This window comes from Trichechus manatus, unplaced genomic scaffold, assembly GCF_000243295.1.
Source record: "Trichechus manatus latirostris isolate Lorelei unplaced genomic scaffold, TriManLat1.0 scaffold00233, whole genome shotgun sequence".
In the NCBI taxonomy this organism is placed as follows: domain Eukaryota; kingdom Metazoa; phylum Chordata; class Mammalia; order Sirenia; family Trichechidae; genus Trichechus; species Trichechus manatus.
This window is the reverse complement of record NW_004444169.1, coordinates 1,473,918-1,496,830: the sequence shown is the minus strand read 5'-3', so window position 1 is coordinate 1,496,830 and position 22,913 is coordinate 1,473,918. Positions and strand designations below refer to the sequence as shown.

General features: G+C 41.1%; 1 protein-coding gene across 1 annotated transcript in view; it reads left to right on the top strand.

Moving 5' to 3' along the window:
- The first annotated feature begins 8,790 nt into the window (after positions 1–8,790).
- FAM120C (family with sequence similarity 120 member C) overlaps positions 8,791–22,913 on the top strand; it is a 103,502-nt gene continuing 89,379 nt past the window's right edge. The window contains 3 exon segments of the mRNA XM_004391423.1: positions 8,791–8,865; positions 8,868–9,087; positions 9,090–9,463. Coding sequence (XP_004391480.1) covers positions 8,791–8,865; positions 8,868–9,087; positions 9,090–9,463 — 669 coding nt within the window.

Genomic DNA, 22,913 nt, shown 5'->3' with positions numbered 1-22,913 from the left:
TTACTGGGGACTTGATTCCTCTCCCCCCCACCCCCCGTTTAGAAGATGAATCAGAAAGGGAGAATGTGTAGAAAAGGCCATTGATTTGAGAAATGTAATTCCTAGGACAAATTTTTTTAAAAAGCCAGTCCACATTGTGAAAAGGTGACACTCAGATTGGTAAAATCCTTTGAAGTGGGATTAGTGTGAAAATTTTATGGCGCCAGATACTTTCAGGTCACCCTGGAAATAGTCTTTTTATGTGAAGGATGAACACAAACATAGGCAAGGGACCTTGCCAGACCGCAGAGGAAGGGGTTGGGGCCTGGGATAGTAACTAAATTGCACTAAAGTTATTTTCAACTGAGATAGCTGGAAGAGTATACAAACCAGCAGCTCCCATTCTGGAAGGTTTTTTTTTTTTTCTTTTTAATTAAAAAACAAAAAGGCTAAGTCAAGCAAGAAGGGAAGAGGGAAACTGGGCTCTGAGAAAAAAATGTGTCAGTGTAAAACTCCTAAATGTTTGCTTGTCATGCTTCTAGTTTTTTTGTTTGTTTGTTTTTTAAAATTGCGTTTCTTTTCCACTATAACTTAAGAATCAAGATTGAGGTTTGTGGTCCAGAGCATACCCTCAGCAGAAATAGTGACTATTTGGAAAGTGCAGTTGTTCAAGGTCTGTCATGCTCACTCACTTAAAGCTGTAGTTTTTTTATATGAATATTAGGCATATAGACCTAGTGCAGCATGGGAGCCACTCAGGAAGTTTTTGCAATTAATATAACTTTCATGCATAATTTACTATGAAAGTATGCAGATTTTCAGCCACTTCGCTACACTTAACATTTAGTTGTATATGTGAATTCTCCTTTCTTAATTGGAGAATGTAGTATATAGAATGTTGTTAAACTTATTTTTAATCCTTTCTGACATTAGTTTTTGTGTGTGAGTTTTGTTTTGGTTTTTTGTAGACTAAGTGATCTGCAGCAGTTGTCTGATTTTGGTTCTTTGAAACTGTGATTTTTATTTCATTTATACTCAACCATTGTAAGGTGTTTTTTTTTTTTTTTTTTTTTCTGTTTTGTTTTTTGTTTCCTGAAAATTTTGTTTTGAAACAAAATAAAGGCTGTGTTAAATGAGTATGTTTTCTTATTAAACTGTTTCTTGATTCATCACATGTAATTTAGCAGATTTTTAAAAATTGGTCCTGTAGATTATACTGGCTGAAAGAAACTAACCAAGCTGTGTGTTACCTCTTGATTTACAGCTCCAACAAATTTTGAGTTGAACCTCTTCTCCACGCTTGCAAGTGAGCCATAATTGTAAGAGTCACTATAATTTACCAAGTACCTACTATGTTAGCTAGGCTTTTAGCTGTGATATCTTTAATTCTCACAACAATCCTATAAAATAGGTCTGTTACTATCTCCACCTGACAGGAAAAATTGGAGGATCAGAGAGATTAAAGAACTTGGTCACACACAGCTGGTAAATGATGAAGCCTGGATCCAAACCCAGGTCTCTCTGACTCCAAAGCTCATGGAAGAAACTCCAGGCCATACTGATTCTCAGATATAGTGCATGCATAATAATCCAAATACATTTCAAATAGATTTTATCTAATTATTGGGATAAGTGTGTGCATCTTTTACATACCTTTCATGAAGTTGTATCCAGTGCTTGTTTCATAATTTCAGAAGTAGAAGTATTTGTTTATGGATCCAAAATGTGCCATTTGCACAAACTCATTAAGGAGTATTACCTTTCATATTTATGGGACCCTGGTGGCGCACTGGTTAAGAACTCAGCTGCTAACCAAAGAAGGTTGGCAGTTCAAATCCACCAGCTGCTCCCTGGAAACTCTATGGGGCAGTTCTACTCTGTCCTATAGGGTTGCTGAGTCAGAACCGACTTGACAGCGCCTAACAACAACAACCTTTCATATTGACAATGTTTATGGTTCACCTTTAGACAAAAATGCATTTGGAAACCTCTCTCCCACACCTCTTGTTCACCCTACTACAGTGATTTGGGAAACTGTCAAATGGGTCAGATCAGATCAGTTGTTTATTTGATAGTTTAGATAGAAAAATCATGCATATGTTTATGTAAAGAGCCCTAGAAATATTCAAGATTAGATGAGGACTTTTTAAGCATCGTTTAAAAATCTATTATCTTGATTTATTGACCCAGTAATTCTGGGGCTTTCTATCTTAGGTGATCCCTAAAGGGAAGCAACATGGTTCATAGGGGAATAAGCATGGGTTTTTGAGTCACAGCCCTTTCTTGAACCTCCATTTTCGTATTTGTAAAACAAGGTGATTGTGAGTATTAAATGAGATATGTAAAGGCAGCTACCTTGCTCCCTGACTTGCTAATTGTGCTTATTGTTAGATATGTTTTTGGTGACTTTCACACTAAACTTGCACTTGGGAAATCTGAGGCTGGTTTGGAAATATGGATGCGTTTTGGAGTCCAGCAGACCTGGGTTTGTATTCTAGCTTCGTGAATTTGGGAAAATTGCTTAACTTCTCAGCTTTAATTTGCTTATCTGTAAAAAGGAAGTATCTGCCTCAGTGGGGTTGTTTCAAGATTGAATGAAAAAAGCATGTAAAGGGCCTACCACTGTGCCTAGTACATAGTAGATTTGCTTAAATGATAGTAGGGACTACTGAAGGGACCTTATAAATCACCACTTTAAGAGAGGAGGAAACAGCTATAGAGGTGGAAAAACTGAACCCAACCTGTGGGTCAGCATGAGGCCTGTTGGTGGAGGAGATTAGGTATTGGCCCAAAAGGTACTAGATGATGTAATAAAGTTCAGAGGTGAAAGTGTCTGAGTTGGGGGATAAGACCAATATTAAGCCATTTAAAATGTGCCATCATTAATAAGCACCACTAGGTAAAAGAATGAGAGCTTTAAACAGTAGTGAAGAAGAGTGGGATGTAGCATAGATATATGCTATACTCCGGAGTGTAGGAGCAGGACCTTAGAAAATCAAAACCAAACCCATTGCTGTCGAGTCGATTCCGACTCATAGCTACCCAGTAGGACAGAGTAGAACTTCCCTACAGGGTTTCCAAGGCTGTAACCTTTACAGAAGTAGACTGCCACATCTTTCTCCCATGGGACGACTGGTGGGTTTGAACCACCAAACTTTCGGTTACCAGCCAAGTGCTTTACCACTGCGCCATCAGGGCTCCTAGGACCTAGAGGATGGGTAAAATTTCTGTAGGAATAGATGGAGTGAAGGCTATCATAAAATTTTAGCATTGCAAAGGACTAGCTCACACGTATTTTACAAATGAGAAAATAGGCTCAGGAATTTAACCAGTGTTTATAAGCTTTCTCCATTCCAGCTCAGTGGGTCTCAGCCCTGAATACATATTAGAATTACCTGGGTAGCTATTTTGAAGAAAAAATTCCCTAGAATCTTTTTTTTAAAGCTCCCCACGTGATACTAATATGTGACTAGGGTTGAGAACCACTGTCACTGTTCCGTTTACTAATCAAGTAACCTTCCAGCTATTATCCAGTTGCTGGTTCAAGAAGCACAGGCAATATGGTGGTCTCATTAGACCTTCTGATGAATTATTTCCTATAACCCTATGAGCTTATAGCCTCTCAAACAGGCTCCAAGGATTTGGGAAATAGAGAATCCTAAGTGGGCCCCTTGCAGAAACTGAGTTAGTTCTTAGGTGGAAGATGTCATAAGATTGAGTCCCATGCAAACTCTCCATGCAGTCGCTTTATGCCTCTTTCCACCCTCCATGATAAGAGTTAACATTTATTAGGTACTTACTGTGTCAGTTATTACACTAAGTGCTCAACAATGTCACTTAATCTGCACAAGATTGTGAGCTAAGTATCATTGCTATGTCCTTTCTAAGCTCCTTGACTCTCTTAAAAACTGCTTTCTCCCCAGTGCCCAGCTTTGTTCCTGGAATGTAGTAGGTAATAAATAAGTCTGTTGACTAAATTAATGAGTTCCTATTTCACAGATACAGTAAGGGTTCAAGAGGTTAAATAACCTGTTAAAGTTACACAGCTAATAAGGAGCTGAACTGGTATTGGAACTCAGATCTTGGCTCCCAAGCATACACTTTTAACTACGTCTACTATCCCCTTCTGCTTCCAGGGCTTTTGTCTCTTATCTCTGTCCTCTCTATGGCCTTCTCTCTGCCTATGTCCAGCCTAAAGTTTGTCCTGTACTATAGATGTTAGAACTCTTGTGTGTAAATAATATAAACCCTATTTGAAAAAGCTTATGTAAGGGGTGGGGGGCTTATTATAAAAATGGGTATGTCTCACAAAACCTAGGGATAATGCAGATAGGCCTCAGAAACAAATGAACCAAGGCTTGATTGCAGCCAGGATTGTTCATCTCACCTTCTCCAGCTCAATCCCAAACTCTCTGAGAAGGTACACAAAGGATGGCTCCTGCTACAACCATGAGAATAAGGTAGAGATGATTGTAGAAAAGGGGTGTTGGGGAGACAATCCAATAGATGTTCACCTGTAGTCCTCTTGGCTGTTCCATAAACACATGCCATTTTCCCCATATCTACAATTCCAAGAAATACCCACATCTAACATAATCCATAAACCATAATCCATGCAAGTCATGTGTAACTATATCCAGAAGCAATGTCATGGCACAGACATACCCCTTCCTCCTCTAATTCAGTGACAATCTTGATCCTACAACCTGTGATAAACTAAACTGCCACCAATAGATCTAATATGCAATATTAGAGAAATAATTAGATAACTACAATCAAAATTCCCTTTTAGGAAAGGGAGGGAACACACCATTATTGACCACTTGGATATGAATAAAGGAAACAAATTACAGGCCTAGAAAAACTCATGGGAATCAATGTATTGACTCAGCTTGCTCAACCAATCTGTACTTGGGCCTAGGACATGGTCTGGAAGAGCAGTGATTCTCAAACTTTAGCTTGCATCAGAATCACCTAGAAAGCTTATTTAAACAGATTTCTGGCCCCATCTCCAGAGTTTCTGATTCAGTAGGTCTGGGGTGAGGCCGAGAATTTGCATTTTAAACCGTCCCCGGCTTATGCTTATGTGCTGGTCTGGGGACTGCAGTTTGAGAACCACTGCTCTGGCGGATCAATCATGGTCCCTGTTCACCAGGTTTGGTTTTCTAGTGATACATCTTCCTTAGAACCTTACTTGACTGCTGTTTGATTTCATTTGAGGGGACTCATTTTAAAGTGCTGATAACCAGTGCCAAGAATCTTGTCAAGTTATGCTCTTTGAATCTTAAGATCTGGTAAAGGGAATAGCCTAGGTCATCCTTTTCCAGCTTCTATTCACACCCTACCTTAGCACCCTTCTCCCTGGCATTCTGCTCAAAGTCTCTGGTTCAGAGCTTGGATAAGAAACAGTAGGCTGACTTGAAGTCTGTGCAGCCTTTCTTTTCTAATCTGTCCTGGGAATGTTACATTTGCCCCTTCTCCCTTGAATTCCAGTTGAATGTATTTACAGAGGAAGGTATCATCATACTTGGTGGGAGTTGAAGAACAAAAGTGCTTTGGAGGTATATACAGATAACCTCATTCCAACTGCCTGGATGCCAGTTTCCTAATCAGTGAAACCTTTGAAGTGAGACTGAGAGTTTCACTGCTATAAATTAACAAAGCCTATAGATATCTGGCCCTCAGCAATTGCAGATCTCTTCATACAGGCAAAAGGGCTGCTCTCTTTTGAGTCCCAAGAGAAACAGCTGCTTCACTGAAAAATAACACTGCTTTCCATCAGCCGACACGGGAGATCTCCGATCTGTCAGTTCCAGGTTTTCGGGTCTATAATTTGCCACATCCCATCTCTGCTACCAGTTCTTGCATTAGTTAACATTCTTTTGGTTGTAAGTGGTTTCTACTCAACTTATCTGAAACAAAAATAGTCATAGTAAGGATTGTCTCACAGAAACCAAGTGCAGGAATGCCTCAGGAATGATTTAGAAACTGAGACTTGAACACAGTGAAGACTCCCTGTAAAAATGGGAAGAATCAAGATCAACAGCCCAAGGCTGATTCCTATGAAGCAGAGGTCTGACATACCTCCACCCTCCAACCTTTTTTACCAATTCTGACACCAGCTGTCCCTCCCATAGCACTCTACTTCTGGGTTCAATAATTCATTGCAATGGCCACACAGAACTCACAGACCGTACTCATGGTTATGGGGTTTATTAGGGAAGTAACAGGTTACAATTCAGGATACAGTTCTTCAATCAGGACAGCTTCTTCTCAGCCATGCCCACAGTCAGGCCTCTCTCTCTGGTCCTCGGCCCCTCAACCTGGCCTCTGCCCTGCTCAGGCGAGTGTTACAAAGCTCTTTAGCTCCACCAGTAAGTGCCTGGAGGCACCCGGCTCTGCCGGTAAGCCTCGGCCTGAAGGTGCTCAGCTCTCTAGCTCCGTAGGCTGGGAAGCTCACTGCGCCGTCTCCTAAAGATCTGGTTCTGCTGCCTCTGTTGCCGCCATTTCTCTGCCACTGCTTCTTGCCACCTTGCCATCCCCAGTGTTACAGCTCTCTCTCTGCCGCCTGGGTCTAGGAGGGTCTCAGCGCAGGGATCCCAGGTGCAAAGGATGTGCTCCACTCCCGTCTCTTCTTCTTGGTGGTAGTCAGGTCCCCCTCTGCTCTGGGATTGGCTCTCTTTTAAATCTGACAGGTTGGCAAAATTGACCAATCCCTTCGTTATAGTTCCATACATCTTATTTGCATGGTTCCACCCCCACAAGGGTGCCATGCATCTTATTTGTATTATTAGCAAGCCGTCAGTCTTAGTTATCTAGTGCTGCTATAACAGAAATACCACAAGTGGATGGCTTTAACAAAGATAAATTCATTCTCTCACAGCCTGGGAGGCTAGAAGTCCAAATTCAGGGCACCAGCTTCAGGGGAAGGCTTTCTCTCTCTGTCAGCTCTGGGGGAATGTCTTGTCATCAATCTTCCCTGGTCTAGGAACTTCTCAGCAAAGGGACCCCAGATCCAAAGGATGTGCTCCCCTCCTGGTTCTTCATTCTTGGTGGCTTGAGGTCCCCCCCATCTCTCTGCTCTCTTCTCTCTTTTATATCTCAAGAGATTGACTTAAGACACAACCTAATCTTATAGATTGAGTCCTGCCTCATTAACATAACTGCCTCTAATCCTGCCTGATTAACATCCTAGAGGAAGCATTTACAACACATAGGAAAATCACATCTGTCTCAATCAGCTGTACTTATAGAAACATGACTTTTTTTTTTTGCTATAACCCTATAAATGGGAGGAGGGGGGCCAACTTCTAGAAAGGAGGCTAGGCAGACAACCATTATACTAGAAATCTTCTGTTCCTTCCTTCATCCCTTTAAGCCACTGTCCTCTCCTTTCACTCTGCCTGTTGTCAAAAGTTACATATGTACACTGCCTCACCATCTACTGATTCTTTGCCAGTCTAGCTTGTTCTATCTCCACTATTCTTTAATCCCTTATTATGAATTCTTTATGGAGCTCAAAGCTTTTTCGGCTTTTGCATCCTAACAGACTGTTCTCAGACCTCATTCATCTTGACCACTCTTGAGTTCTGCTCCTTTGAGTTCTCTGTCTGCCATTATCTCCCACCTCTCAGTAAGTTCCAAGCCAGATCTGGCTACTATCCATTGTTTCAGAACAGGATATATCTTGTTTTCCATCCTATTCTTGCTGAGAAAGCAAGCCCCAAAAGTTGGTTAGAAGAGTGGTGCTACATCAGAATGATCTGAGGAGAATGCTGAAAATAGATTTTTCAAAAGATTATGATCCTGTATTCCTGGAATTGGAGCCCTTGCAGCTATTTTGAAAAAGCACCGACAGACTGATACACAATGAGGTTCAGAAACGAAGGCCCTAACCGTAAGATCTTGTAGCTCAGTGAATACCAGAAAGGTACCACTTATAGTTTAATTGTGTTGGTGCTTATCTCCCTGACTAAAGAGATCCTGCAGGTACGGGATATTCCGTTTCACTTTGTATTTGCCTTGGCCAAATAAATGTGTTTTCCTCAAATGGGACCAACAACTCTTCTTCAAGGAATTCCATAGCTAAAAGTGGGTTGCTACAGAAATGTTTGCGGCTATTATTCTTATGTTTCATATGTATTCTTTCTCCTTCATTAACAGCTAGACATATTTTTCCCCTGTGGGGAAAATTCTCCCTCCCTGGAAATTTTAGCTTGCTTTAACTGAATTCAATCAATCCACTCTACATTTTTCATGATACATCACTCCCAAAACTCATTTTCGTGTGACCGGCAGTAAACAGCTTGAAGCAACTCGGGATGCACGTAGTTGGAGTGCAAATCCTAAACACACATTACCACGCCCCGCCCCTTATGACTGTCTGTGCGCAAGGGCTGACGGGTGGTAGACAGGTGGTCCTGGACTGCATCCCGTGGTCGTTGAGGAAAAGACTACAACTCCCAGCGGGCACCTCCGCCCCGCCCGGCTTATCCTCCACCGGCTAGAAAGCAATATATATGGCTCCTGGAAGTGGAAGGAAGAGGTTTCGCCCTCCCTTTAAAATGGTGAAGAGGAGGGGCCGGCGAGAAGGAGAAAGAGATATGCCTTCTTTCTCCCATACCCTCCTGAGTCCGGCCTGCATCACCTCTCCTCATCCAAATCCAGTCTGGCCTCCTTCCCTCCCCCACCTCATTCCCTTGCTTGCGACCCCCCGCCCCTCGCCCTCCGTGTAGCGCGCCTGCCCGCAGCTTCGTTCCCAGAACGCCGCTGAGCCTGCCAACGACCCTGTCTTCTGCCCACCGACGAAACATGGGCGTCCAGGGCTTCCAAGAGTTCCTGGAGAAGAGGTGTCCCGGGGCCGTGGTGGCCGTGGACCTCCTCCCATACTCGTGCGCACGGTCTCGCGCCAGCAGCACATCCAGCTGCCACCGATAGCAGCCCTAGCGCCCGGGGTTCCACGCGTTGCCGCTGCCAGAGGCTCCGCATCTCAGCAACCGCCGCTCCCGCCCGCTGCCTTGGGTGCCTACTCCGGGGGCACGGGGCCAGCTCGGCACCATCATCCGGCTCACCTCCACCGCCACGGTCAAGCGCAGTCCGGGCTGCACCCGCTGCCCCTTCGCTGCCCGGAGCCCGGGTGCTGGTGGACGTGGGTTCGGCACTGCTGCGGCTCTACGGCGGCTACCAGACAGATTGGGTGTGTGGCGGCCAATGGAACGCCATGCTGTGCTACTTGTCAGCAGTGTGCCAGGCTTGTGCATATCCTGGCGGCGACGGCCTGGAGCTAGCGGTCATGTTCCCTGGGGCCCTGAGTAAGGACCGGCTGGCCTAGTGGGGCCGTCAGTGCCAGGCCGAGCGGCAGACAGTGCAACTGATTGTGGGACATGTGGGCGACAAGGGCACCCCTCCACCACAGGCCTGGTTCTTAGCACCGGTCTGCCTGAGCCACTGCGTGAGGCTAGCTTTCAAGCGCTTCCGGGTCAAGGTGAGGGAGGGACCGGATCTTAGCATATCCCACACCTATAATCCCTCCCAGCTAAACATCTAACCACTCACCAGCTTACTGCCTTCCGTCTACCCTACGCACTCACCCACCCAGTCAGCTAACCCACCTGCGTAACTAACCGCTAGCATTTTGGAGCCCTCGTGACGCGGTGGTTAAGAGCTAAGGCTGCTAACCAAAAGGTCAGCAGTTGGAATGCACCAGCTGCTCTTTGGAAACCCTATGGGGCAGTTTTACTCTCTCCTGTAGGGTCACTATGAGTCAGAATGAACTAGAGGGCAATTGGCTTTTATCCACCCCTGCATACTATCCCTTCCTATTTGCTCACCTACCTAACCACATTTCTATCCATGCCATCCTAATAGATCCCTTTACCTTCGCTTATCCAATTGGCCCATTCCTAGATTTTAGCAGAATTTAGTCAGAATTTTCTCTGTACCCCTCCCCTACACACACACCTATCCCCTGCTGTCTTCTGCCTTAAGCCAAAATGCCTTTTTCCAGATTTTTCCAGTTGGCGTCTCTCTTTTGTATGCAACTTTCCAACCTCGAAGCAAATCAATTAAACAGATGTAAATTGAGCACCTTTTTTTACAGCTTTTTTCTCCCTGTCCAGACCTAGTGCTTCTTACCCATCTGTCCATTCAACTTTCTTTTTCCTAATATGCTTCTACTTCCTCCTGCTTTAGCCTAAGCAAGCAAAAACTACACTGCTTCACTCACAGTTCAACAAGTATTAACCCACTGAGAGGGGTTTGAAAGACATGTGAGACATGGTTGGAAAATCAAATATATAAACACATGAAACATTTATTTAATGGTATAAGTGTGTATGTGATTATGCTTTATGGTACAGACAGTAAGTACAGTACTTATTGAGGCTGGGGAGGTAACTATGGGCTAAAAGGATGGGTTGGATTTGAATGGGTCACAGGTTTGGGAGGAGGTTGCTTTAAATGGGAGAAAGAAAATGAGCAGAAACAAAAAAGGAATGTAAGGCCCCATGGGCAGTTAAGTCCAATCTCTGCGTTCAGTCGGGTCATTGCAAATAAGGCCTGGGTAACAGCTTGGCAGCATCCACAGTTCTTGACACCACTGCTATTGCTCTGTTGCTTTCCCACACTCTTAGGTTTCAAGTTTCTATGTGTAGGGAATAGCAAGGCTTGAGAAGTAAAGGAGATGGGCAGGAAGAAGAAAAGGAATAGTACAGGGTTGGATAGGATGAAACCTCAAACCCATAAGGCTCTTGGGGGTGCTCACAGGTAGAAGACAGGACAGGGAATTGTAGGAATCACAAACTAAAAGAATAATACAGGGTGGAGTAATGAGGAGGAAAAATCTCAACTGAGAGACAAAGGCCTGCATAGAGAAGCTTGCAGTGGCCCTAGAACTTGTGGCTAGAGTCCAGTCATGCTTGACTCCTTGTGCCCAGCATCAAATCAGCACCTAGGCTGGGTAAATTATAGCTGTTTTTAATAATAAAAAAAATCAATCATAAAATATCTCAAATATACAAAGTAGAAAAATAATATAACACATTTTAATAATATTTATGATCCATTTGCTTACTCTCCTGACTGAACATTTTTTAGTAGATTCTTCATTTATGGCCATTCTTTTCACATTGTTTTCACTGCCACCACCCAAGCTGTAAGGACTTTTAATCTCATGTGTGTCAGATTCCATTGTATGCACTTTTTTTTTAAGTATCTCATTTGATTTCACAGTAACCTGTGAAGCAGTATTACTGTCCTCTTCTAAATGAGGAAACTGAGGCACAGGAGATTTAGAAATTTGCCCAAAGTCACCCAGCAATAAGTGGTAGAGCTGCAATTCTGGGATTCGTGTCCAAGAAGTCTGGCTCCAAATCTCATACTCTTAACAAGAGTGCTCTAAAATGAACCTTTCTAAAGTGCTGCTGTGGTTAGATCGTTCCCATACTGGACTAAACTTTTTCCTGGCTCCCACCTAAATACAAGTTCAGGATATTCATTGATTCATTTTCATTATTCATTTCTTGGATGCTTGCTATAGGCTAGGTACCATGAGGATTCAGAGGTAAATAAGGGGATCCCTACACTCAGGAACTCAGGGTTTAGTGAAAGACCAAAAACAAAGTTGCAGATACTGTGCACTAATTGCCGTAATCCACTAACACCAGTTACTGTTGAGTCGATTCCAATCATGGTGACCGTCCCCCATGTGTGTCAAAGTAGAAATGTGCTCCATAGAGTTTTCAGTGGCTGATTTTTTTGGAAGTAGATTGCCAGGCCTTTCTTCCAAGGTGACTGAGTGGACTCCAACTTCCAACCTCTCAGCAGCCAAGTGCATTAACCGTTGCTCTACCCAGGGACAGTTGCCATAATAGCAGTATGTAAATGATGAAAAATGTGACCCCTATAGGAGGCATAGCTCAGACAGCGTGGAGGTCTAAAATGGCCAGTTGTAAGCTCTGAATAGATTTTGGTTGGTAGTTGTCAGGAGACTGGAGAAGTTGCAGAAGAGATGGACACTGAGTTTGGGCTTGTGGTTTCCAAACGTTTTTGTTCATGCACATTATTTGTCAAAAAATTTTGAACAAGCAACCCTGATATAGGTATATGGGCCTACTAAAATTCTTGTCACACTTCATCACGCAATGTCTCATTTTAAAATTCCAGCAGTTCATCAAAAAATAGGATGGATTGACCCAATGGGTGGATACGTGATAAAGCAAGTATAGTAAAAATGGTAGAATCTCGGTAGTGGATATTCAGATGTTCACTGTGAAAAATATTTCAACTTTGCCATATGTTTGAAGTTTTTCATAGTAAAATGTTTGGGGCGGGGGGAGAAATCCCAGAAGTCCTCTTAAGTCCTTAGAACCACTCTTTTGGAAATATGTAAATCTTATTCCCCATGCTAGATTATAAACAAACTCTTTGATCTTTTCATATTCTCCATAATGTCTGCATATTTTGCATGCAGGATACATTTTTTCCCTGAATGACTAGGGTGGTGATCCTAAGAGAATTAATTGTAGGGGTGTCTTTTAAAAATTAAAGTTTGACTCTTAATATAGGGGATTTAACACCAGATCCAAAATTGCATGTGTAAAGTGTTTGTAGATATAAATGCATGGCGTTCTCTCTCCTGATTCTGGTTAGAATCAGTTTTTGGTTGTTGGAGTGATGGAGAACTTCCTGGATTGTAGCACAGACTTCAAAAGTATTGGTTAATAACTGTATTGCAGATTGGTGGGAAGGCACAATTGGGCCTGTGCATACCTTGCTTATTGAGTAGTCTGGCCCTAGGTAGAGGGATTAATAATAGATAAATTGCAAGATTGTCTGTTTATCTTTACACACTTTAGAACTTCTCATGAGAAGATTCAATGTATATTGTGGGGATTGATTTTGTCATTTGGTTGATTTCATTTATATGCTCTAGAGACCTTTGTAAATGCTAATCACCAATAGCAGGGAAATTAAGTAAACCTACAAATTTCTAGCCTGGTCTCTTCTGAAGGGTCTCAGAAGTAGAGCAACCTAAAGCAGTTTTAGAATATGGTTCAGGAGATGATGTGGGGTCATTAAGAGGATGAAAGCTTTATTTAAATGGTTAGTGTGAATTAGAAAAACAGATAATTAGCCTACCCAAAGCAATTTACAAATACAATGCAATCGCAACCCAAATACCAACAACATTCTTTAAAGGGATGGAAAAACTATTCATTAACTTTATATGGAAAGGGAAGAGGCCCCAGATAGCTGAAGCACTATTGAAGAAGAGTAAAGTAGGAGAACTCGCACTACCTGACCTCAGAACCTGCTATACAGCTACAGTAGTCAAAACAGTCTGGTACTGGTACAATGACAGATACGTTGACCAATGGAATAGAATCGAGAACCCAGATGTAAGTCTATCCACCTACAGTCACCTGATCTTTGACAAGGGACCAAAGTCCATCAAATGGGGGAAAGACAGTCTTTTTAACAAATGGTGCTGGCAAAATTGGATGTCCATCTGCAAAAAAATGAAACAGGACCCATACCTCACACCATACACAAAAACTAATTCAAAATGGATCACAGACCTAAATATAAAGCCCAAAACTATAAAGATCATAGAAGAAAAAATAGGATCAATGCTAGAGGCCTTAATACACGGCATTAACAGGATACAAACCATAACTAACAACACACAAACTCAAGAAGATAAGCTAGATACGTGGGATCTTCTAAAAATTAAACAGTTATGCTCATCAAAAGGCTTCACCAAAAGAGTAAAAAGAGAATCCACAGACTGGGAAAAAAATTGGCTATTACAAATCCATCGAAGGTCTAATCTCTAAAATCTACAGGAAAATCCCACACCTCTACAACAAAAAGACAAATAATCTTATTAAAAAATGGGCAAAGGAAATGAACAGACATTTCACCAAAGCAGACATTCAAGCAGCTAACAGACACATGAGGAAATGCTCGTGATCACTAGCCATCAGAGAAATGCAAATCAAAACCACAATGAGATACCATCTCACCCCAGCCTTACTGGCAGGAATCAAAAAAACAGGAAATAACAAATGTTGGAGATGTTGCAAGGAGATTGGATCTCCTATGTACTGCTGGTGGGAATGCAAAGTGGTACAATCATTTTGGAAAACGATATGGCACTTCCTTAGAAAGCTAGAAATAGAAATACCATATGATCCAGCAATCCCACTCCTAGGAATATATCCTAGAGAAATAAGTCGTCACACCAATAGACATATGCACACTCATGTTCATTGCAGCATTGTTCACAATAGCAAAAAGTTGGAAACAACCTAGATGCCCATCAACAGATGAATGGATAAACAAACTATGGTACATACACACAATGGAGTTCTACGCAGGATAAAGAGCAACGATGAATCTGGGAAGCATCTCACACATGGATGAATCTGGAGGGCATTACGCTGAGTGAAATAAGTCAATCACAAAAGGACAAATATGAGACCACTACTGTTAAAATTCATGAAAAGTTTTATACACAAAAAGAAGCAATATTTGATGGTTACAAGGGAGGGGAGGGGTGGGGATGGAAAAACACTAAATAGACAATAGATAAGTGGTAACTTTGGTGAAGAGTAAGACAGTACGCAGTACTGGGGAAACCAGCACTACTTGTCCAAGGCAAGGTCATGTGAGCTCCACAGACACATCCAAACTCCCTGAGGGACTGAAATACTGGGCTGAGGGCTGTGGGGACCATGGTCTTGGGGAACATCTAGCTCAATTGGCATAACATAGTTTATAAAGAAAATGTTCTACATTCTACTTTGGTGAGTAGTGTCTGGGGGTCTTAAAAGCCTGTAAGTAGCCATCTAAGATACTCCACTGGTCTTACCCCTTCGGGAGCAAGGGAGAATGAAGAAAACAAGATACAAGGGAAAGATTAGTCCAAAGGACTAAACGACCACATCTACCATCGTCTCCACCAGACTGAGTCCAGTACAACTAGATGGTGCCTGGCTACCACCACTGACTGTTCTGACAGGGATCACAATAGAGGGTCCCAGACAGAGCTGGAGAAAAATGTAGAACAAAATTCTAACTCACAAGAAAAGACCAGACTTACTGGCCTGACAGAGACTGGAGAAACCCCAAGAGTATGGCCCCCGGACGCCCTTTTAGCTCAGTAATGAAGTCACTCCTGAGGTTCACCCTTCAGCCAAACATTAGACAGCCTCATAAAACAAAATGAGACTATAGGGGCACACCAGCTCAGGGGCAAGGACTAGAAGGCAGGAGGGGACAGGAAAGCTGGTAATAGGGAACCCAAGGTTGAGAAGGGAGAGTGTTGACATGTCGTGGGGTTGTCAACCAGTGTCATAAAACAGTATGTGTACTAACTGTTTAAAGAGAAACTAGTTTGTTCTGTAAACCTTCATCTAAAGTACAAAAAAAAGATAATGAGCACATCAAATCCATCATTTCAAAGCTACATTTTTTTTAGAATGGGACCAATTAAAGAAAAGTGAATTGATTTAAAGAAAAAATATTAAGTTACAGCACTTGGATATGGCAGAAACTATATTGGTGGTACATAATAACCAAGCTGCGTGACCAAGAGCTTATGTCATTTTGTGCTTGGTTCTCTAGAGTACATTATAGCAAAGGCTGCTTTGCCTTTTGATTGTTTACTAATCTGCAGTCACAGACACATCTGACTTTTCTAGATGCTATAGTAATAGCAAAAATCATAGTAGTAATTACTGTCACTTAGTGAGAAACACCAACTTGTATATAACTTAAAAATTTAATATAACTGTAAAAATTTAATCTTCACAAACTTGCAAGATTATCCCCATTTAACAGTTGAGCAACTGAGGTGCAGAGAGGTGCAATGATTTTTCTTTGATCTGTGAACTAGAAAGTGATGTGGTAGATAAAAATCCTTGTTCTAGTTCTGCATTGTTCAGTCTCTTTCCACAATCCCACCACACTGTGTCTTTCTTTTTGTACATTCTTGTGTAAGATTGTACATTCTTATTAGCTAGATAATATGCATAGATACACAAAGACAAACAATAAATAGATCTATGGAGCACTTAGTTTGTGCCAGCATTGCTAAATGTATATTACTGCCAGTACAGTACAATGTGTAAGCTAACTGCCAAGTGAGTTAGGCATACCGTGATGGTATAGGAATTCAAAAGAAGCAATCCCCTTCTTTTCTGCATTTTCAGTTTGTCCCCCTCTGGTTTCTTTCACTTACAGCATACGCAAATAATCTTTATAATCCCTTTACAGTATTACCCTTATCTTCTTTCTTTTTCACCATTATTCTTGAAAAAGAAGAATGTATTAATTCCCATTACCTCGCCTATTGCTAGTTTGCATCTGTTGTCACCACTCTGAAGCTGCTGCATCCATTCCCATTCTTACCCTTTTTTTTTGGTCCTCTTTGAGATAGTGGGCATCATTGAGCCATCATTTCCTTGAATTTCCTTCCTTGGATTCCATGATCCTACTCACTTCTGATTCTTCTTATAAATCTCTGGCTGTTTCTCCTTCTTTCTTAAGTTGTTCCTCCTCCTCTGCCCACTCCTTTAAGTATTGTTGCTTTCAAGTCTTCTGTCCTAGTCATATTCTTCTACATTCATTTCCTGAGCAATCTCATCTATTATTATAACTTTAAGTATTAACTGTATTCTGAGGATTCCTATAGCTCTGTCTCTACCCCCAGTTTTTGTCTTGAGCTTTAGACACATCTTTTCAGCTCTCTACTCATCAGTGTGTTATAGGTTTCTTAAACTAAAAAATATCCAAAGTAGAACTCATTATCTTTCCCTAAATCTTGTTTTACTTCTGATATTCCCTTTTCCTATAAATGGTATATTTCATCCATTTCAAGCCAGGAACTGTGGTATCCTTGATTTTTCACTCTCCTGTCACTTCCCATATCCAATTGGTCATCAAATGCTGTTAACTCTGCCTCAGAAATGTCTCCTGAATCCAGTGACTTCTGTCCCCACTCCCACTGCCTTAGTTCAGGCCTTCTTCATTTCCTATCTGAACCATGAAAACAGCCTCAACTTGTTCCTTTACCATAACACTTTGGATTATAGTCCGTCTGCCACATTGCTGCCAGAGAAACCATCCTGAAAACCAAAGGTGACTCTGTTGTGTACTCAAAGATATCCACTGGCTTCTTTTTGCCCGTCAGACCAAGTGCAAGCTTCTCAGCATGGCATACAGTGCCTTCTATAGTCTGATCCCAAACTCTCTGCAGCCTTACCTGGTAATCACCTCCACCCACACTTGTTCCAACTTCTGGAATGTTCCAACCATTCTGAACGTTTTTTTTTTTTTTTAGTTTCTTAGATATACCATAATCCTTTCATATAGTGGAGCCCTGGTGGTGCAGTGGTTAAGAGCTCTGCTGCTAACCAAAAGGTCAGCAGTTTGAATCTACCAGCCGCTCCTTGGAAGCCCTATGGGGCAGTTCTACTCTGTCTGATTGGGTCGCTAGGAGTCAGAATTGACTCGACGGCAATGGGTTTGGTGGTTTCACATAGTGCTTTTCTTACGTTACCCTCACCCTTGCATGGTAAATTCCTACTTATTCCTGCTGAAAAGTTATCACTAGTAAAGCTTTCCCAGGCTGTCTCCTGCAGCTAAAATGAATGACTCCTTTTTGTATGTTACCAGAGTGCAGTGCTCTTTTCTAATCTCTCTCTCATAGTATTTTTTATTTTATTTATTATTATTTTTTAATTGTGCTTTAGGTGAAAGTTTACAGAGCAAATTAGTTTCTCATTAAACAATACACAAATTGTTTTGTGACATTGGTTGCCAACCCCAGGACATGTCAACAATCTCCCCTTCTCGACCTTGGATTCCCCATTTCCGTTCGTCCAGCTTTCCTGTCCCCTCCTGCCTTCTTGTTCTTGCCCCTGGGCTACTGTGCCTGTTTACTCTTGTATACATGGTTGAACTACGTGTGTTCTCATAGTATTTTCACATCATATTATAATTCTGTTTTAACTGAGTTCCAGGAGGGTAGGAATTTGCCACAGGCCTTGGCATATTATATACAATAATGGTTGTTGGGAGAGGGAGAGAGAGAGAGATTGGTTGATTGATTGACTGCCTTTAAAGCTGCTTTAAAGGTCAGATAAGGAAGAATTTAGAATCAGTGTTTTATAATGTTATGTGTTAATTCCATGTAAATTACCTCAGATTGCACTGAATTGCCAATTCTTACATAGAAGTAAGTTTTGTAACTGCTTAGCAATGCATCTATAGAATACATCATTTTTTAGTGGTAGTATAATAGCTACCATGGTCTAGGTACCTTCCATATATTCATTATCTCATCCCACCTATCCTTCAGGATAGGTGTTAATCTCCATCTTTTACAACTAAAATAAAACAGGCTCAGCATAGTCACTGGTCCAAGGTTGTACTACTAGAATGTGGTTTGATGAAGCTCTGAACCAAAATATATTTGACACCAAAATCCTCCATCTTTAACATATCACAAAACAGTATAGTTGTATTTTTTATAGTTGCATTTTAATAACTTTTTCCATATCACTTTTACTTATATTCAGTATATGTAACATAATGGCTAAGAGAACAGACCTGGGAGCCAGACTGCCGGGGTTTAAGTACCTGTTCTTCTACATACTAGTTATGGCAAGTTATTTATCCTCTCTGTGCCTCAGCTTCCTCATCTGTGAGGTGTGGATAGTAATAATACATCACAGACTTTGTTGTGAGCATTAAATAATTTAATATGAGTAAAGTACTTAGAACATTATATGTATGTTGTTGTTGTGTACCGTCAAGTCGATTCCAACACATAGTGACCCTATAATTCAGAATAGAACTGCTCCATGGGTTTCCAAGGCTGTAATCTTTTTGTGTGTGTGTGTTTGGTTGTTGTTGAGAATATAGACAGCAAAACATACACCAATTCAGCATTTCTACATGTACAATTCAGTGACATTGATTTTATTCTTCAAGTTGTGCAACCATTCTCACCCTCATTTTCAGAGTTGTTCCTCCCCCATTAACATAAACTTACGCCCCCAAGGTTCCTATCTAATCTTTGGAGTTGTTGTCACTTTAATCCCATGGAGATAGTTCTTAAAAGAGCATAATGCCAAGGCAGACATTTTTTTTTACTAGTTAAGCTAAACTATTGTTTGGTTTTAAGAAGACTTCAGAGGATATTTAGTTTAAAGTTTTAAAGATTATCTCAGGCTAATAGTTTCAGGGGTTCATCCAGCCCCCTTGGCCCCAGAAAGTCTGGATTCCAGGGATCCATGAGAATTTTAAATTCTGTTCTGCATTTTCCCCTTTGTCGGGATTCTTCTATAGAATCTTTGATCAAAATGTTTAGCAATGGTAGCCAGGCACCGTCCAATTCTGGTCTCATGGCAAAGGAGGCAGTTGTTCATAGAGACGATTATCCACACATTCCGTTTCCTCCTCCTATTCCTGACTCTCCTTCCTCTGTTGCTCTTGGCAAATAGAGACCAATGGTCATCCTTTGGATGGCCACTTGCAAGCTTTTAAGACCCCAGGCACTACACGATGAACTAGAAGGTAGAACAGAAACATGTCCCAGGAAACCATGACTCTAAACCTCCAAACCAAGGAACTAAATCCCATGAGGAGGAGCCTCAGCAGCTACTCTTTTTTTTTGTAAATATACCTATCACACAACTTTTGTTTGCCATTTCAACTTTTTACAGGTGTACAACTTATTGACAGCAATTACAGTAATTGGCTGTGCAACCCTACCTTTAATCAATATGATTTTTCTATCACCATTAACCACCTCCCCCCCTTTGTCCTCCCTCTTGCCCCAGTAACCACTAATAAACTTTGGTCTCTATACATTTGCTAGGCTGTAATCTTTATGGGAGCTGATCGCCAGGTCTTTTCTCCCATTGAGCCGCTGGTGGCTTTGAATGGCTGACCTTTTGGTTAGTAACTGAGCACTTAACTATTGTGACACCGGGACTCCTTAGTACATTATATGGCACATAGTACATGCCATATAAGTGCTAGCTATTACTACTTTGACCAAAATATCTTGTGTGCCAAGTGGGTTGGACATTGCTAACTTCATTATCATGCTTTAAGCTTAGCATGGCATGGCATACAGGGTCCTTCATGATCTGCCTACCATTCTCTAGCCTCACTTCACCCATTTTTTCTTATCAGGACAAAAATGCATTTTGGTTCAATTAACATTTTTGAGCAGCTGTGTTAAGTACTGTGAACAAAGGAATTCATACATTCAACATATATTTCTTGGGAATCTATTATGTGCCAGGCACAATTCAAGATTGTGAGGATATAGCAGGAACAAAATAAAACAGACATATTTCTGATCTCATGAAGCTTATATTCTAGTAGGGATGACAGACAATAAACAAGATAAACAGACAAAATATATAGTATATTAGGTGGCATAGTGGAGTCCCTGGGTGGTGCAAACACTTAAGTGCTTGGCTACTAACAAAAAGATGGGTGGTTGGAATCCACCCAGAGGCACCTTGGAAGAAAGACCTGGCAATTTACTTCTGAAACATCACAGCTGTTGAAAACTCTATGGAACACAGTTTTATTATGAAACACATAAGGTCGCCATGAGTTGGAATTGAGTCGATGGCAACTGGTTTAGGTTTTTTGTTTTTTTGTTTTTTTTTTTTAGGTAATGTAAGAAGTGCTGTGGACAAAAGTGAAGCAAGGAAATGAGATAAGGAGTGAAGAAGTGTTGAGGTCAGGGGTACAAAATGTGGTTCTCTTTTCTTCCAGGTGCTCATAGTCTATTAGGGGAGAAAAATAAGTAGGAAAATCCTTACAGTATTAGCCCCAAGGAATATTTCTCTAGCCATTGTCATAGGTGCAGGGACATAGCCAGTAGTAAGTGGCAGAACCAAGATGTGCATACCAAACACCAAAGCCCATGCCCTTTCATCTATAAACCAAACTGTTACCATTGAATCAATTCTGATTCATAGCGACCCTATAGGACAGAGTAGAACTGCCCCGTAGGATTTCCAAGGAGCAGCTGGTGAACTTGAACTGCCAACCTTTTAGTTAGCATCTGAGCTCTTAACCACTGTGCCACCTGGCTCCCTTTCATCTGTACCACATGCGAAATTACAAAGGGATGGCATAGTGGCAGCCCATAGGCCACACATTGCCTATGGCCCATGAATGTATTTTGTTTAATTTTTTAATTTGAATTTGTTGCCAATACTAAAAAAATTGTGAAATGTTTCAAAAAATCTGTGGCTTTCCAACTTGACCTCATAGACATATATAGAATACTCTGCCCAATAGATGCAAAGTACACATTCTTTTCCAACACACATGGAACGTTCTCCACAACTGACCACATCTTAGGCCACAGAACAACCCTCAACAAAATCCAAAACACTGAGATAATACAAAGTATCTTCTCTGACCACAATGCCATCAAGGTAGACATTAACAACAGGAAAAGCAAGGAAAGAGTATCAGTTACATGGAAACTAAATAACACCCTGCTTAAAAACCAGGGGTAATAGAAACAATCAGAGGTAGAAAAAAAATTGCTAGAATCAGATAATGAAAACACATCATAGCAAAAACTTTGGGACACAGCAAAGGCAGTCCTCAGAGGATAATTTATAGCAATAGATGCACACATCAAAAAAGAAGAAAGGGACAAAATCAAAACATTAGCTACACAACTCGAACAAATAGAGACCAGCAAAAAAAGCCCACAGCCACCAGGAGGAAGGAAATAATAAAGATCAGAGGAGAAATAAATGAAACAGAGAATAGAAAAACAATGAAAAGAATCAACAAAACCAAAAATTGGTTCTTTGAAAGGATAACAAAATCGACAAACCACTGGCCAAACTGACAAAAGAAAAGCAGGAGAGGATGCAAATAAACCCATATAAGAAATGAAATGGGCGAAATTACAACAGACTCAACTGAAATAAAAAGGATCATAATAGAGGTTTATGAAAAACTATACTCCAACAAATTTGAAAACCTAGAGGAAATGGATAAATTTCTAGAAACACACTACCAACCCAAACTAACACAAAATGATGTTGAAAATCTGAACAGACCCAAAACAAGAGAAGAGATCGAAAAGGTAATAAAAAAAAAAAAAACTCCCAACAAAAAAAGCCCTGGCCCAGAGGGCTTCACTGGAGAATTCTACCAAACATTCAGAGAAGAGCTTACACCAGTACTACTCAAACTATTTCAGAACATAGAAAAGGAAGTGACACTTCCAAATTCATTCTGTGAAGCCAGCATAAACCTGATACCAAAACCAGGCAAAGACACCACAAAAAAAGAAAATTACAGACCAGTATCTCTCATGAGTATAGATGCACAAATTCTCAGCAAAATTCTAGTCAATAGAATTCAGCACCATATCAAAAACATAATACACCACGACCAAGTAGGATTCATACCAGGTATGCAAGGATGATTCAGCATTAGCAAATCAATCAATGTAATCCACCACATAAATAAAAGGAAAGAAAATAATCACATGATCATCTCAATCAATGCAGAAAAGGCATTTGACATAGACCAACACCCATTCCTGATAAAAACTCTCGGTAAAATAGGAGGGAAGTTTCTCTGCATAATAAAGGACATCTCTGCAAAACCAATGGTCAACATCATTCTTAATGGAGAGAGGCTGAAAACATTCCTCTTGAGAACAGGAACAAAACAAGAATGCCCTTTATTACCACTCCTATTTAACATTGTGCTGGAAGTCTTAGCTAAAACAATAAGGCAAGAAAAAGAAATAAAGGGCATCCAAATTGATAACAAAGAAGTAAAACTGTCCCTTTTGCAGATGATATGATACTATAATAGAAAACCCAAAAGACTCCATGAGAAAATTACTGGAACTAATAGAAAGA